General features: G+C 41.1%; 1 protein-coding gene across 5 annotated transcripts in view; it reads right to left on the bottom strand.

Moving 5' to 3' along the window:
* srpk2 (SRSF protein kinase 2) overlaps positions 1 to 15,281 on the bottom strand; it is a 77,285-nt gene that overhangs the window by 44,922 nt on the left and 17,082 nt on the right. The window contains exon 1 of one of the 5 annotated variants that reach the window (XM_085412715.1): positions 3,941 to 4,650. The exons of the other annotated variants lie outside the window; for them this stretch is intronic. Coding sequence (XP_085268841.1) covers positions 3,941 to 3,978 — 38 coding nt within the window. The 5' untranslated portion in view covers positions 3,979 to 4,650. Of the gene's footprint in view, positions 1 to 3,940; positions 4,651 to 15,281 lie in introns of those variants that run through there. 5 annotated transcript variants of the gene reach the window in all.

Here is a 15,281-nt window from a genome sequence, read left to right as displayed (position 1 = left end):
GGATCTCTCACCGGATCAGATGCCCAAGTCCAGATCACATGACCACTGGTGATCGACTTACTACTTGTGAGGTATCTTATTCCTTTCTGCTGCATGTTTGACTCAGTGATTCCTATTGCTGATTAACCGCATAGGACTTCAGTACACGAGGTGGAAATTCCCAGAGTTATTCTGCAGTGCAGAGCTTTGACTGTGCAGTCAGGTTAGACTAGTTTGCAAGGGCTGAAAACTTCATGGTAGTTTCTGTGGGTGTGCATGTAGCAGACACTGTTATTTACATTTGCAATATCACCAAAAGCCCTCAGAGGGACAGGAGAGATTGCATGCATGAGATTCCTCTTCCTCCTCTTCCATCTGTCTCACACTGAAGGCAGGAAAAAGAAAAAATAAAGAGGTGGAAAGAGAGAAAGTAAAATGTAATCTTATGTTTCTTTTCAGCCATGAGCGAGGGGCAGGTGGTAATGGAGGGCAGACGGGCAGGGCAGGGGGCTAGTTTACGAGCTAGCTCCCTGACACGCTTCATTAGCTATTGTCATGTTGCGCCACTGGTATGCCTGCACGTGTGCTCGCGCGCCCCGTTTCTGGGTCGGACTAAAGAAGATGGTGGAGGCCATGTAGGCCAGCCAAAGCTGCATACTCTGCGAGAATGCGATAGCTGCTGAATGTGATGCCTGTCTGCTGCATAGGCCCGGCTTCCTGACCGGTTGGACGCATTCCAGCGCTGCATCCTCGGCAGCTCTTTCTGACCTATTCTTCTAACTCGGGCAGTCTGAAGGAAAGCAGGAAAGAGGCTGCTCAGACCATCTGGTTGTAACTAGCATAACCAGTAAGCTGTGTTTCAACCTGTGACAAGCAGATATAAAATATATACTTGCATTGTGTGGATGCCGATTAATGAAAAACCAGCTACACAATCGCATTCTAATTGGGTGTAGCCTAAGAAGCACATCATGCTTTCGAAGCAGGTATGTGGCATTTACAACAACACAACTGAGTGTTGTTGTAATCGCACCAAGAGTTTAACGTTTCAGTAACTGTTCCTCTCAACAGCTACGAAAATTACACGAACCTCAAGCCAGCCTTTGAAAGCCTTTAAACTCTTGACCTTTGGCTGTTTATTTATTCAACTTGTGTTTAATCCCAAGAAAGTCTTCTAAGGATGTAAGCCCTTAACCCAGCAGCATCCGTTATTATGACCTAAAATGACGTGCCGTCACCCTTCACAGAGTTGCTTTAAGCTGCTCACACGCAATAAAGACGTCAAAACACTTAAATATCCTCAAACGGGCACACACATGCACACAAATACACACACACTTCTCGTCCTCCATCCATCTCCACTATGCCTCAAGTGCTAAGTTACACAACAGGGATCGTCTTCCTAGTGCAGCGTCTCCAGGAGAAATTTGTCACTGCACTGCTTCTTGCTCTTTTCAGGCCAGACGAGTCCATCCGTTTAGCTTAACACACATCAAATCCACTTATTGTGACAAACATATCACTGCACATCCCGAATGAAAAGCACCCCACAACAGTGTGTGCATGCATGTGTGTATGGTTTCATGGCATCTGGGGCACAGATGGTGTTATAGTCAAAGAAACTGAGCTGATTTGTCTCACAAAAAAAGCTAAACATAGATTCTGAAGTTCACTTGACCTTAAAATACAATCCCCTAATAAAGTGCAAAATAAGTCAAACTTCCACACTAGTTCATGTTCACATATGGGGTTAGAAAATAACCAATATACTAATTTCAATCATTACTGCATGTCAGCAGAGTCCAATAATCAAAGCTATTCATATTCAGAGAGAAAACTCAGAAAAGCAGCAAAACTTCACAGCTATGAGTGTGAAATGATTGTCACTGCAGCTCCATGTAATCAATGGCTGACTGAAAACACTTGGTTTTTGCCCATCTGACAAAAAAAACTATATTTCGCATGTGATTAAATAAAACCCTACTTTAAGAGAAAAGTTATTAAAATATATCTTTATAACAATTCTGCTCATTTCTGTTGGGGAAAGCAAGAAAAAATTCTTTGGATGTCAATTTTCTTGTTTATATGCAGAACCTCTACAGAACTACAGCTCTGGTCATAGGACATGCTTGCAGGAGTTAAAGGAGGCAGCAGTGCGTGCATGAGTGCAACTCTTTGGCGTTACCTGCCGTGGAACAAGAGACTGCTGCATTATTCTTGATTACAGAGAGACTGCTGTGACCCAAACAATGGAGGTAGGAAAATAAAAACTGGACAGAGTAATGAAAGCTGTGATACTGTACATTTGGAGAACCCAAGGTCAGGAAGCAGAATTTATTTGTTTAGATGCTATAAATATGACGGTTTACATGCACATATTCACTTTTATCACCAGCCTATCGTATGTGTGTGTGTGCATCTGATGCCATTTATCAATTTAGTTTGTGAGACCAGTAAAAAGCCACTCTCCTCTGTGCCCAACTGCCCATGTAATACTGCCTGATATTGTTACTGCCCATTTACTTTAGCCCATCTACGTGCCGACTGCGCCATATGTTTTAAGTGTGCCAGTCTGGGACCTGGCACCAAGTTGTGTGGATGGCAGTGGCTCTGCCTGATCGTACTTGGCACGGCATCACTAGCTACCTGAGTCATCCAGTCTGCCTGCTCCTGCCCCCCAGCAACCGTCAAATCGAGCTCTTTCCACTCTTTTCTGCACAGTCAAAATGGGAATGTGGACCTCTCCCGATTAGATCTGAATGGATATATGTTCTCATGCATTCAGTTAAAAAAGGAAAAGAAAAAAAAAAGCTTTTGCAAAGGTTCGCTTTTAGTTTGACTGCTTGGAAACTACCAATAAACTGAGCTTTTGCTCCCAAACATTTCTCTCATCTTTACTTCCAGAACTACGCAATCAAGACTGGCTTTAAAAACCGGGATTACCTCAGTAGCCCTAAACAAACCAACATACCAACAAACAAAAAAAGCACTGTGTTCACTTTGATCCTGTGGGGTGACTAATTAGGTACGAATAGGTACAAATTATTAAAGAGGGCACAATCTTGACTGAACGAGGGTGAGATAAGGAATGCTTAGCCCTGATGCATGTAGCTGTCATTCAGCGTAGTGTATCCTGTCCTGGCAATTAGAAAAATGTACGGTGTGCGAGTTTCTGTGTATTCAATTAGCCAAGGTGTACCATGTCACTGATAATGCCTGGTGACCTTGCTATTAACACTCATCATTACTGTTTGGTGATTTGGTATGTATATTTACAATGAATTTGCAGTTCATCAAATTATGATTAAGCTGCCTGGGTGTGAGTGTGTTTTGCAAAGAGGTTGTGTTGTGTCCGAAGGAGCAATCGATCGGGAATATTATGCACTAAGGTGCGTCATGTGGTTATCTGTTGTCTCGCACTGCTGCTGAGATGCATTGCTGCTGCTGCTGGCCGTGCTGATGTTGACGTGTGTTGACACTCTTGCTGTGTAAGCTCTGAGCTCAAGCACCACAAAGAGACTGCGTGTGTTCGTATGTGCATGTATTGTTGTCACTGTTCGTATAGGAAATGTTACGGCCTCGGAAGGCAGCGTGAGCTCATGCATCTGTCTACAACAGTGTGTGTGTGATCGAGATGTGTTATGTACTGTACATGCTCATATGTGCATGCAGAAAAGGACGCTCTGTTGAAATGTTACAGAACCATGCAACAATAAACCGTTGCGTTTTTCGCCCTGCTACAGTAACTGCTGTGTGACCCAGACAATAGAAGGAACCAAGGCTGAAGGAACGGAGACAGAAACAGAAAGAGAAACAGAGAGGAGACAAAACATGGAGGTGCTGAGGGGGATGGTGGTGGTGGAAGAGGCTCGTGGGAAGAAACAAAACGATATGCAAACTAACATATCGAGGCAAAATGAGAACAGTAATGAGAGAGGGAAGGAGGAAGATGAGGTGTTACCTTTCAGGGGACGAGGATTTCTCCGAGTTCACGGACATGAGCGGTGCCTGTTAGCCGCTCTCTGGCCGAGGGACCACAGGAGACGGCGAAATGGAACAGAAAGCTCCTTTTTCCCCCACACCTCTTGTTTTTTTGCTCTTCTCTATCACCCCCGGTTGTTTGTCTGAGTAAAGGAGAGGAGAGGGTTACTGCCTCCCCTCCTTCTCCTCCTTCACGTCTTTTTCCTCCTCCTCCTCCTCTTCCTGCTCTTCCTTCCTCTCTGTCTTATGTCCTCTCACTCTAAAGAGAAGAAAGGATGGGGGACGAGGCTCCACAGAGGGCGATAAAAGAGCAGCTACTGTGCAGTGCACAGTCTGTGTGTGTCTGCCTATGTCCCTGTGTGTGTGTGTGTGCGAGTTGATAGAGAGAGCAGCAATGTCAGTCAGGCGCCCCTCCTCATGTCTGAGCCTCCTTCCTCCCTCCCTTTCCTTCCTTCCTTCTCCTCCTTCACCTTGCCTCTCTCTCTCTCACTTTCCCTCCTTTAACTGAAGCACCTTTTTTCTTGTCTCCCTCTTTTCTTTGTTTCCTTCCTCTCTGGTGTCGCTGGTTGAACCGGGTGATGAAATCTATTCACAGGCTCTCGATCCACAGCGTGTCTGTCTCTGTCGATGCATTTCACCCTTTCCTCTCTGTCTAGCTGGCTCTGTCAGGCCTTCTGCAGCTCTGCACAACAACAGAGCCCAGAGCAAGGCGGAGCATTCCACTTTCTGCGCAGGCAGAGGGGGAGTTGGCTTGTCACACCGACAGAAAAATGAATGCACTTCTCCTTGAGGCATACCCTCCTCCCCCGTTTTCCTCTATTACATAGTCCAGCCCCTCTCTCTATCGCTCTCACAGTCTTCCTCTGTCTCTCTCTCTTTCTCTCTCAATTGCCTTATTACAACATCCTGTATCTCAGGGCAACACAGCACAGATCCCCCCCCCCCCCCCACACACACAAAATCTGGCATCTTTTCTCAATTTCTCTAAACCTAATTTCCACCTCTGTTTTTTTCTTGCTCGTAAACGTGCGCCTCGTACTTTTCTGCCCTCTGTGTGCCATCTCTTGGGGCAGATGGGTCTGCTTCTACATGAGTGAACAGCTCACAGAGAGGTAGCCAGAGGGTGCGCCATGATGGGGGGTCTGTGTCTTTCTCCCAATCTGACCTCAATATTGCTGTGTGGGTGTGTGGAGAGATGCGTGCACGAGTGTATGCAGGCTTGAAGGGACATTCTGGGGCTTATTTGGCTGATTAGTCATTAATCATAAAACTGCTTGCAGTTTACACTGTCTGTATGAAACGACACTGACTTGTTTGGGCTTATATCCATAAAGTGTTTAAAATGAAGAGAGATTCTGATGGATTATTCAGCTGCGATGTGTTGTTCTTAACACGGTTGCACACCTTTAATATCTCAGTGTTTTTTTAGGTCATCGCAGGGAATGTTGCAAATTAGTAAGCATGGCTGCTTTGACGTTACAGAATGTAATTAACTCTGCACCAGCCTGATGTCATAACTTCTTTTGTATGGCAATTCCATCAGGCTACTGCACAAACACATCTATTTACTAAATGTATGGCTCTATGGGTAGCAGCTGGTTGGAAGTCGCCAGTTTTGTTCAGACCACATTAGCTACAATTATCAGATAGATGGCCATAAAGTTATCTATATTCATGGTTCCCACAGGACGAACTGCACTGAAAACTGACAGCTGATTTCTCTGAACTTCAGTATGTACCCTCAGCCCCGGCTGAAAATGAACTGGAATCACTTTGGTCATCACTTTGTTTTTGGACACTAACAGGGGTGATTTTACCGAAAGCTTAATTTGGAGTGAACAAAACGAAACATCTACTAAATGATGAATAACAACAAAACATGATCGTGCCATCACAGTACCATTCCACAAACATCGTTACAACCAAACGATCTGTGACTGATTTTATAGATGCTGCAATAAATGTGTTTTCTTAGTAAGCGGTCGAAACATCTGAGAGCCATCAGATGTATGAGAAAAAGAGGCCGAAAGAAAACCAGGAACACAATGATCCTCTTTCTCTCCCATCTCCATACAGTTCCACTTTCCCACATAAAAGGACTACATTAGGCACACATGTCTCAGAGCCAAACTATTGTCCTCATTCTCTGTGGATGTGGGCCAATGGGGGGTAAAGAACACTCTCAGACTCAGCGCATCCAGACAGCAGGAAGAATATTGAGCCGATATGAGAGAGCGCACTCAACTTTTTATTCACTTCTTTTCAATAACCATTTTTGTTTTTATGGTCACAGGAGGTGGGGGAGGGTAGCCGATGCCCACAGCAGAACAAAGGTGTAAGAGTATGACAAATAGGTTTACATACAGTGCACATATTTACCCACTCTGCCCACTATTGTTAGGTTATGCAAAGGAATGACTGTGAGAGGAAACCAAAGCAAAAGATTTAAGCAGGGATCACAATATCAGAGCGAATGAAAGGGTAATCATTTCCAACTATTGTACGGCTAAAATATTTATTAATGCCAACAAATATTGGCTTATGTCACAGTCAATCTGAAAAATCTTACAGGCAAAAACTTTAAAGTATAAGCAAAGGCTCAGCTTCAATGTGTAGATTTGAAGATGAAGGTGAGAATTTTTCAGTTTTCCCATAATTCTTATTATAGACCTGATGGTAAAGCTTGGAGTATAAAATACAGCATCCTAAATGATTCTAGGTAAATGTTTAAAAAACAAAGAAAAACATTAAAAATGTAAAAAACTTTTGTAGATTTCAGCTTCAGTGACAAGATCAGTGTCCTTTTCTTGTTTTTCTTTCAGGTGCAGAGCTTTGAAGTTACAGGCTGATCATACAAAACAGGCAAATTGGAGATGGCAATATAGTGACTTGTATTTTTATAACTTTTAAGGGATACATACAACAGACTAATTTTTTAAAAAATGAATAATGATCTGTTAGTACCTACATTTTAAATGTTATATATGAACTGTGTCATTAATCCATTTTAAGCAGGGTTCCTTTAGTGACCAGACCCCACCGATCCTTTAATGACTAAGTACTAAACAGTCCCTATTTTGTATCATGTGGTTATTTTCCTTTCATACATGTCTTTCTGAGCTGTACACATTTCCACAGTGGGGTCAGACCACAGAGAAATTCATGGGTGCCATCACTTCTAAATCCTCCTAAATTTGATGGGTCCATTGGTACAATCCTGATGTCACCTCTTCATTGAAATAAGTCTTATGTAAGGCATGTATACCTTATTCAAGTAAATCACACATTAACACCTGAGTACACACACACACACACACACACACACACACACACACACACACACACACACACACACACACACACACACACACAGTAGTATTTCACTCAGGGCATCAATCTGCACACTTAAAGTCTGATTCTTGTTCTATTTTCAAAAGAAGAAGGAGCAAAAGAAGAATAAGAAAGAGGGAGAGGGAGGGAGATGATGACTCTCATGAGCAGATATATTTTAGGAGCTGGTATTGAGGTTGCTGGGAGCTATCTTTAAGCGGCCTACTTCTACTCACTGCTTGGTGAATACTGGGGAGAGAAAAGGGGTTTATATAGGCAACACACACTCAGACGTAGACACACACTGGTCTTTTTGCAAATTGCTTCTGGACATACAGTATGCTAAAACAGAGGAATACAGACAGAAGTCAGAGCAATCATATACACAATAAGCATATTCATACACAATGTGCACCATACGTGCGTGGTGGGGGTATGTGTGTGCATGCTAATGCAGGCGAGTGATATGCTGTTACTTTAACAGTGACTGTGCTTTTTGTGTCAGCAGGCTTGTTTGTGTCTGCAGAAACACCGCCCCCAAGTGGAATCACACACACAATCACACACACAAAACAACCTGTCCATGAGTGTGACAGTATGGATGTTTAGACCAGCTTGCAAACTCTAAAGAAAACGTCCAAGTGCCAGAAACTGCAGTTCGTCTAATGACCACCTGAGGCTGACTCCAAAAGAAAGCCAGTACACACATATTTAAAAAACAGTTTGATCTAAAAGAAAATGAAAATGGCAAAATATTATTTTTCCACATATGGCAACTCGGTATAAGCTTATTCGTAGTATAATGTATTGTGTTTTGTTGCGTATCTGAAATTTTCAGAACTAAATTAAAAACCGTGTACATATAATTGATTTATTTTTATTACCAATAACACAGAATAACAAGCTAGTTCTGCTTTGAAACAGAGCTATGCAGATTACTTTGAAAATTGTGTTTGTGCAAATGAATAAAATACAAAGTAGCCAATTTTACTGAGCTGTAAAACATAGCTAGAGCTCAAAGTAGAGCTCAATAGCTTGAAAGAAACAGTAAGCCTATCCCAGCTCAGTTTGGCGTCGCGACACATATTCATCCTTTCATTCTTCAATTGTATAACTTGTAGTAATGCATGACTAAATAAAGATTGAAATGTTAAACTTCCGTCACCTCCATATTTGGATTCATTTGTTTTTCTTTTGTTGGAGACACAGCATAAGAGCTGCGTGTAACTCTGTAGCTGCAGTTCTGTAACCCCAGTGTTTGCTGAAAACTTAGCACTCTGTCCTCTTGTCCAAATATAGTAACTCCTGCTTCCGAAAAACTGAAACCATGGAGGCTGAAATGCTAACACTGTGGCTTCAAGCTTTGCCCAAAGCCAATGGGTGACGTCACAATGGCTATGTCGAATTTTTTATATGCAGTCTATGGTTTGGACCAGTTGGAGCCTCCGATCCGCAGTTGTGCAGACTGCCATATGGATCAGACTCAAACTGCAACACGTGTCAAAAATAAATACAGGAGCGTTGAGCTTCACATTTCCTGCTGCCTAAAGAACTAGATCACAAGTAATTTACAATGATGGGTGAAACACACAAACTGTAAAGTTTCTTTTTTTTTTCCTTCCATTGTTTTGTTTTTTTTTTTTTGGTAACAGAAAATGACTCATATCTGCAGACCTGACAATGACATCAAAGGTAACTCTAGCTCAAACAACCCTGAGATTCTGGGTTGAATCACCTTTTTTATTTTTAAATAAGCAGTGTAGGACATAAATGACTCAAACATCAAACCAAGTGATATGAATTCATATCATTTGAATAACCTTAGACTTATGTGATCATTTAAAAAAAAGCTGTAAATTAACAATGCAGAACTCTGCTTATTGTTTAAATGAACTTTAAGATACTTAAATAAGCAAGTCAGGTGAAAGAAATATTGGAAGGGTAAAATGAGGTCTAGCGTGGTAATCACAAACGTTATACAGCAGGCCTGGCAAAATCGCTAGCCCGACGTCCCGGAGCTAGCGATATCTCCGGTCGGGCGACCAAAATCTATCTCAGCCCCACCCGTCGGACTATCATATAGCCTGACCGGCTATCGCTAGCAATTTTGCGAGCCCTGTACAGTAAAGACTATTTTCACAAATGAGAGTCCAGCTCACTCAGAAAAGCAGAGCACAAGTTGACCTATTAATACAGGCGATGGCTCTTTGTTACTTAAATTGAAGCCTGACTGATACAGTGTTTAAGAGCAATACCAACGCCAATATTTGGTCAGTGAAAATCTCATATATCGGCTGATGTCTTATCTTTTTTTCTTTCAGACACACACAACTAGGGCTGCCACGATTAGTCGACTAGTCACGATTACGTCGACTATCAAAATCGTCGACGACTGATTTAATAGTCGACGCGTCATTTGAAGCTTTGTAAGATCCCAAAAGCAGGAATAAGTAGCAGGATTTAAGAGTGTAATAACGGACTGAAACAGAAGATGGCAGCACTGCATGTACAAGGATGCCAGCTGCCGTTAAACCCCGAAGAAGAAGAAACTGTGTCCCAGAATTCATAGCGCGGCCCAGCGCAGTTGTCAACAATGGCGGCAGCTAGTTAGTTTTAATATTACTCTTATTATTCTTTCTGGGTCACAAAATAAACGTTTAACATATTTTCAGGCGAGAATGTAGCTGTGTAAACCTCAAATATCTGCTCAGTTTATCAAGACACCACATATTTTCAAAAGCGCTCCGACGTTTTCGGAGACGTCTGTTACCCACTAGCTCGTTAGCTAGGCAGGGGCCATGAGAGCACCGGACTCCCGGCAGATCGTTTTCAAACCCACCGCCCTACTCAGGTTAAACATATACAAGTCACTTAGATAACTTAAAAATGTTATTGTTTGGCTTTTTTCAGTATTTTATTTGTTCCTGAGTAAATCGGCTGAGTTTATTAAACTCCACCGAAACAATCTGCACATTTAATTAGAATTCAATTAACTATCATCTTGTCTTTATTTTTAGTTAGCACAGACCTTAAACACTTAAAGCTGTAAGCTAATGATAGTTATATAAGAGCAGATGCTGCTGGTGCAATAAGCTGTACTTTTACGTTCAGTGGATGATGATCTGATTAGTCGACTAATCGCAAAAATAATCGGTGACTAGTCGACTATCAAAATAATCGTTTGTGGCAGCCCTACACACAACATAAATAGATTTCTATAACTTTTGTTATGCATAGATAATATGGATATGCAGTTGCCAAATAATCTTGTTTTACTGTCACGTCATGGTAGGGCTGCTCGATTATGGCAAAAATGATAATCACGATTATTTTCACTGAAATTGAGATCTCGATTATTTGACGATATTTATTTAACCCTTTAAGACCTACTATAGAACCAAGTCCGCCAGACCTTATATTATTTTTTTACATGTTGTAGTGCCATTTGTGGGAGCATTTCAAGTTGCTAAATAACTGTTATAGCCCATATTTTAATAATATGTATGCATTAAGTCCATAGTAACTACATTAATTGCAAAAAAGTGCAATAAACTACAAAAAAATTGAAAATCGTTTTTGTTTTGTTTTTTTACATATATTTCTACTTGGAGAAATTTAAGAGGTTTATCCCTCAAAACTTTAAATACAAAAAAGTTGCAAAAAATAGTTTACAACAACAGGAAATTTATTTTGAGTGTCTTCATAGTTTTATTTTGGAGATACACCAATTTTTATATACTGCAGGAAAAACAAAAAAAAAACAATCCTATGATGCAAATTTGCAAAGAAAACAGCAGGTGCATCAAAATAAACTATTTCCAGCAGTGCAATTCGAGTTCTAAGCATCCCAGAAACTATTCAGAAAAGTCAAACATGACCAGTATAGGCTTTTAAGGCCTACAAGTAAAAAAAAACTACATTTCCGTGAAAATGACGTCACTTCCGGTTTCGGCCAGGAAATGGCGGACATGCGACAGTTCGCGCTGACGTCTGTTTCACTGTGGGAAGTGTTACGAACAGCTGATCGGATCGGCAAAGCGTGTTTCTGGGATATTATGTTTTTGTTCCTGCAAGAGCTTTTTATGCAATTTTTGCAAAGCTTTATGTGGAAGGAAACCGTGACCGAGGACAAGCTGATGGCATAAGATGTAAGTACAACTCCTCCGGTTTCATATGCAAAACAAATTATTGCGCTAGCTTACGCGGTTCCGGTTCTACAGGGATTTAAAAAATAGTTACACAAAACGGAGCGTGCTGCTCTGACCGGCTTTAAAGGGTTAACAATGACTTTAAAAAATAATATAAAATAGTGTGCAACACCACTGAAGTTTTTTTTTTTTTTTTTTACCTCTCTTTTCAACCAACAGCAGTCACTCTCCTCTCCAAATAACATCTGCTTAGCTTTCCGAGCTTCCCTCGGGTCCTCTTAATCAGCGGTCTCCAACCTTTTTTGTGCCACGGACCGGTTTATGCCCGACAATATTTTCACGGACCGGCCTTTAAGGTGTCGGATAAATGAGGGAGGGGCTAATAATCGGCTCAGTCATTTTTGATGATCGTTGAAAGCCCAGATCGTAATCGTGATTAAAATTCGATTAATTGAGCAGCCCTACGTCATGGCATTTCTCCCATCTCTTCTTGACTTTTTGAATTTTCAATTATCAGCTATTATATATGCAGATACTGATATCTCACTACATTAGTTGGGCTCTAATTCAAATAATAATCAATATAAACATAATCAATTGGCATCACCAAGTTCAAAAAGTCTTTTTAAGGGTTGCCTGGATCATGTATTCACATATAAGATATGTACTGTTTAAATGGCACAGCAAGCAGTGTCAACAACAGCATGCACATCACAAATGCAGTAGAATTATTTTAAAACTAAGCCCTGTTCCGAGACATTTGGACTCCTCATGGGTTTGGATCTTGCCTTGAACCTCCCCCCCACCCCTATTTTTCTTCCTACTCATCTCCCATCATGTTTTTTCCAGTGAAGTGAAAAAAAGTGTACAGCTCCTTCCCACTACATGCACACAAACACAGAGAGCAGCACGCTGGTCAGGGCAGAATGCTTGCAATTCCTCCAAACATACAAAGGTAAGCAACTTGCACTTTCTGTGCCTCATTACCCGGAGAAAATCCAAACACTAGACTGATCTACCTGCTCCTGTACGTTTGGGAATCTGTACTTGCAATTTGTAAGTTATATGGTCATAAATCCCTTAACAGCGCCATGTTGTGGGAACAAAACTTAAAACATTCATTTTTTTTTGGTATGAAAGGTTGAAGGTAGAGCTGGGCGATATGAGATTTTTTTCATATCACGATGTTTTTTTCATTTCAGGCGATAACGATATCTATCACGATATAAGCCAAATAACTATATTTGTAAGATTTAAATGTGCCGTTGCTCACAAGTAAAATGTGAAATAATCAGCAGCTTGTTTTTATTTAAATATTTATTTCCCATAATAAGTTCAACAGGGTAGATGTACTTAAGGAACATGAGACTTTTTCAGATAAATAAAGGCAAATATTGCAAACTACACAAAAGGCAGCCGCTAAAGCGTTTAAGTTTCAAAATAGAACAAATGAAACAGACTAAATTGTCAATTCCACTTAGAAACAAAATATTAATTGTAAAAATAAATCTTAGTTTGTTTTACAGAAGAACAGACAAAACTGACTAACTTTTGTCAATATCAAATAAACTGAGAACTAAAAGGAAATTCTCAATCTCTCCTTGTTGTATAGCTTAGCTTTTCAAACAGTTTTAACAGTTACTTTAGTCTGACAAAAGCCGAATGACGAATTAGCGCTTCCAGTCAGAGACTGAGGCTACGTCCACACGTACACGGGTATTTTTGAAAACGGAGATTTTCCGTTTTCGTTTTAAAAAATAATCCCGTCCACACATAAAGGCAGAAATGAAGGAAAACGCTGCTATGAACATGCCAAAGCAGCAGGTGGCGCTAGATTCCTAACCGTGCAGAAATGTTGGCCAATCAGAAGTCTAGAAGCCTCGGTGGGAAAACGTAAACAAAGCTGGGGCATAGAAGCAGAACCGAGTCGTATGTGTGGAGGGACAGTAACTGTGTGTATATGTAAGCATTTAAACACTGCAGAGAGTAGAATTAACAGTAACAGTATTGTAGAAATTCATTTCACCGAAACAATAACGTGGCGCACAGTGTGACGCATGCACCAGTGTATTGTATTTCCAGACTTGCTTTCGGCACAATTTACAGTGCACGCTACTCTGTTTTTTGTCAGACTTGAAATAGCCGAAATACCTTCACACTACGGAACTTCTATGGCTCTTCCGTTCGACAATCTCTCCGCCATTGGAACCATCATCTGTTTTCTCTTCGGTCACGCTCGGTTGATTTTTCTAGTCGGCACACTCATTTCCTTCATTACCCGCTGGCTGCTTCCCAAACAAACACACGTGCGGCTTGGCACTTGTGCTGTACATAACAAGTCACGCGACGTGACGCTGCGGCTGTGATTGGTTCGGCTCTGCGCTACTTAATTTGGATTGGCTGACCTTTTTTTTTTTTTTTTAAGAGGACAAGAGCGGCGAAGTCTATCGCGATAGTTTAATTTCTCTATCGAGTAAAAGTTATATCGCGATACATATCGTTATCGTTCTATCGCCCAGCTCTAGTTGAAGGTTAGGCTGATGGTTAGGGCTGAGTGTGTTAATGTAATGGTTCGAATAAGGACCAGGAAACCAATGTAAGTGTGAAGGGATGAAAACAAATCACAAAAAAACCCCACGGCTCTGTGTGGTTTTCTTAGAGCTTATTAACTAAGTGGTGCCTGTTTATTTAATGAGTGAGCAACCTGTGACCTGTCTTCCTGACCTCATCTGCCTCACCAGATGGAAATTTAAATAGATTGTATCACATGTGGGGTTGGGTAACACTTAACACCAGCCTAACCCACAAAATGGCTAACTTCATGTTTTTTAACGCCCTTTTACCACGCTAATTACGGAAAGGACAAGGACTTTAAATAACAACACTTATTGAAACAAAGATGCCAGCATGATCAGTGTACTGCTGCTGCTGCTGAAGGAGAGAACTAACTGGTAAATTTAAGGGGCCCCTTTAAAAAAAAACAAAAAAAACCCTGAACATTTTTAGTGGTTTTAAGGGTTGAAAGACACTTTATGAATCACACATTCCTCTTGTCCACAAATAAATACTGCATGTTCCACATTTGGTGAGATAAACAAAAGATAAATGCTGTTCAGTGATTTACAGTGTGGCAAAAAACAGGAGAGGTGGTAGTAGTGTCTACAAAGAATCCATTTACCAAAGACCAAAAACTCAAACATGGATGCCCTCTACTGGACATAACTAGGATTGCAATACTGAGAAGAAAACCTGCCGACAATACACTTTTCACTTGATAGCAGGAACTCGTGATGGGATACAAGGAACCAGGGAGAAATAAAAGCAACACTTTGGGAGGTGATGGAAGGATACACAGCCTGTATTGTTAGAAGGCAAGGGGAATAGAAGAAACCAGCTTGGCCTGCGTTTCTAACTGCACAGCGTTGTTATAACAACCATGCACTAGAGAGTGGATGTGGCCACTACTGAGCGTTATGTCAACACAGTGATTAGGATATTTCCCCTTTGTTTATTGATTATTGAAATGGTTATTGCCATGATGTCACTGAAACTGTCAGCGAATAGTGGACAAATGTCTTTGTCAGAAAAAATGTGCCTCACATGACCTATGCAAGGAATTGGAATAATTTAAGAGAGATATGACTTCTGTTTAAACTCAGCCATGTGCAAAATTGACCATGACGCTTCCTGTCATTAGTTACGTTTTACTGGCAAGAAGACAAAACCACAAAACCGTTTAACAGATAACTGGCAGCTCTAAGTTACAAGAAGGAACACACTACCAGAAAAAAAAACATTATCCTTTTCACACAATAGCAGCCATGCAACAGTAATAAATAAGAT

Source organism: Rhamphochromis longiceps, linkage group LG7 (assembly GCF_057381845.1).
Source record: "Rhamphochromis longiceps isolate RC_006_pf linkage group LG7, R_longiceps_female_GT1.1, whole genome shotgun sequence".
NCBI lineage: Eukaryota > Metazoa > Chordata > Actinopteri > Cichliformes > Cichlidae > Rhamphochromis > Rhamphochromis longiceps.
This window is presented reverse-complemented; position numbering and strand designations above follow the sequence as displayed.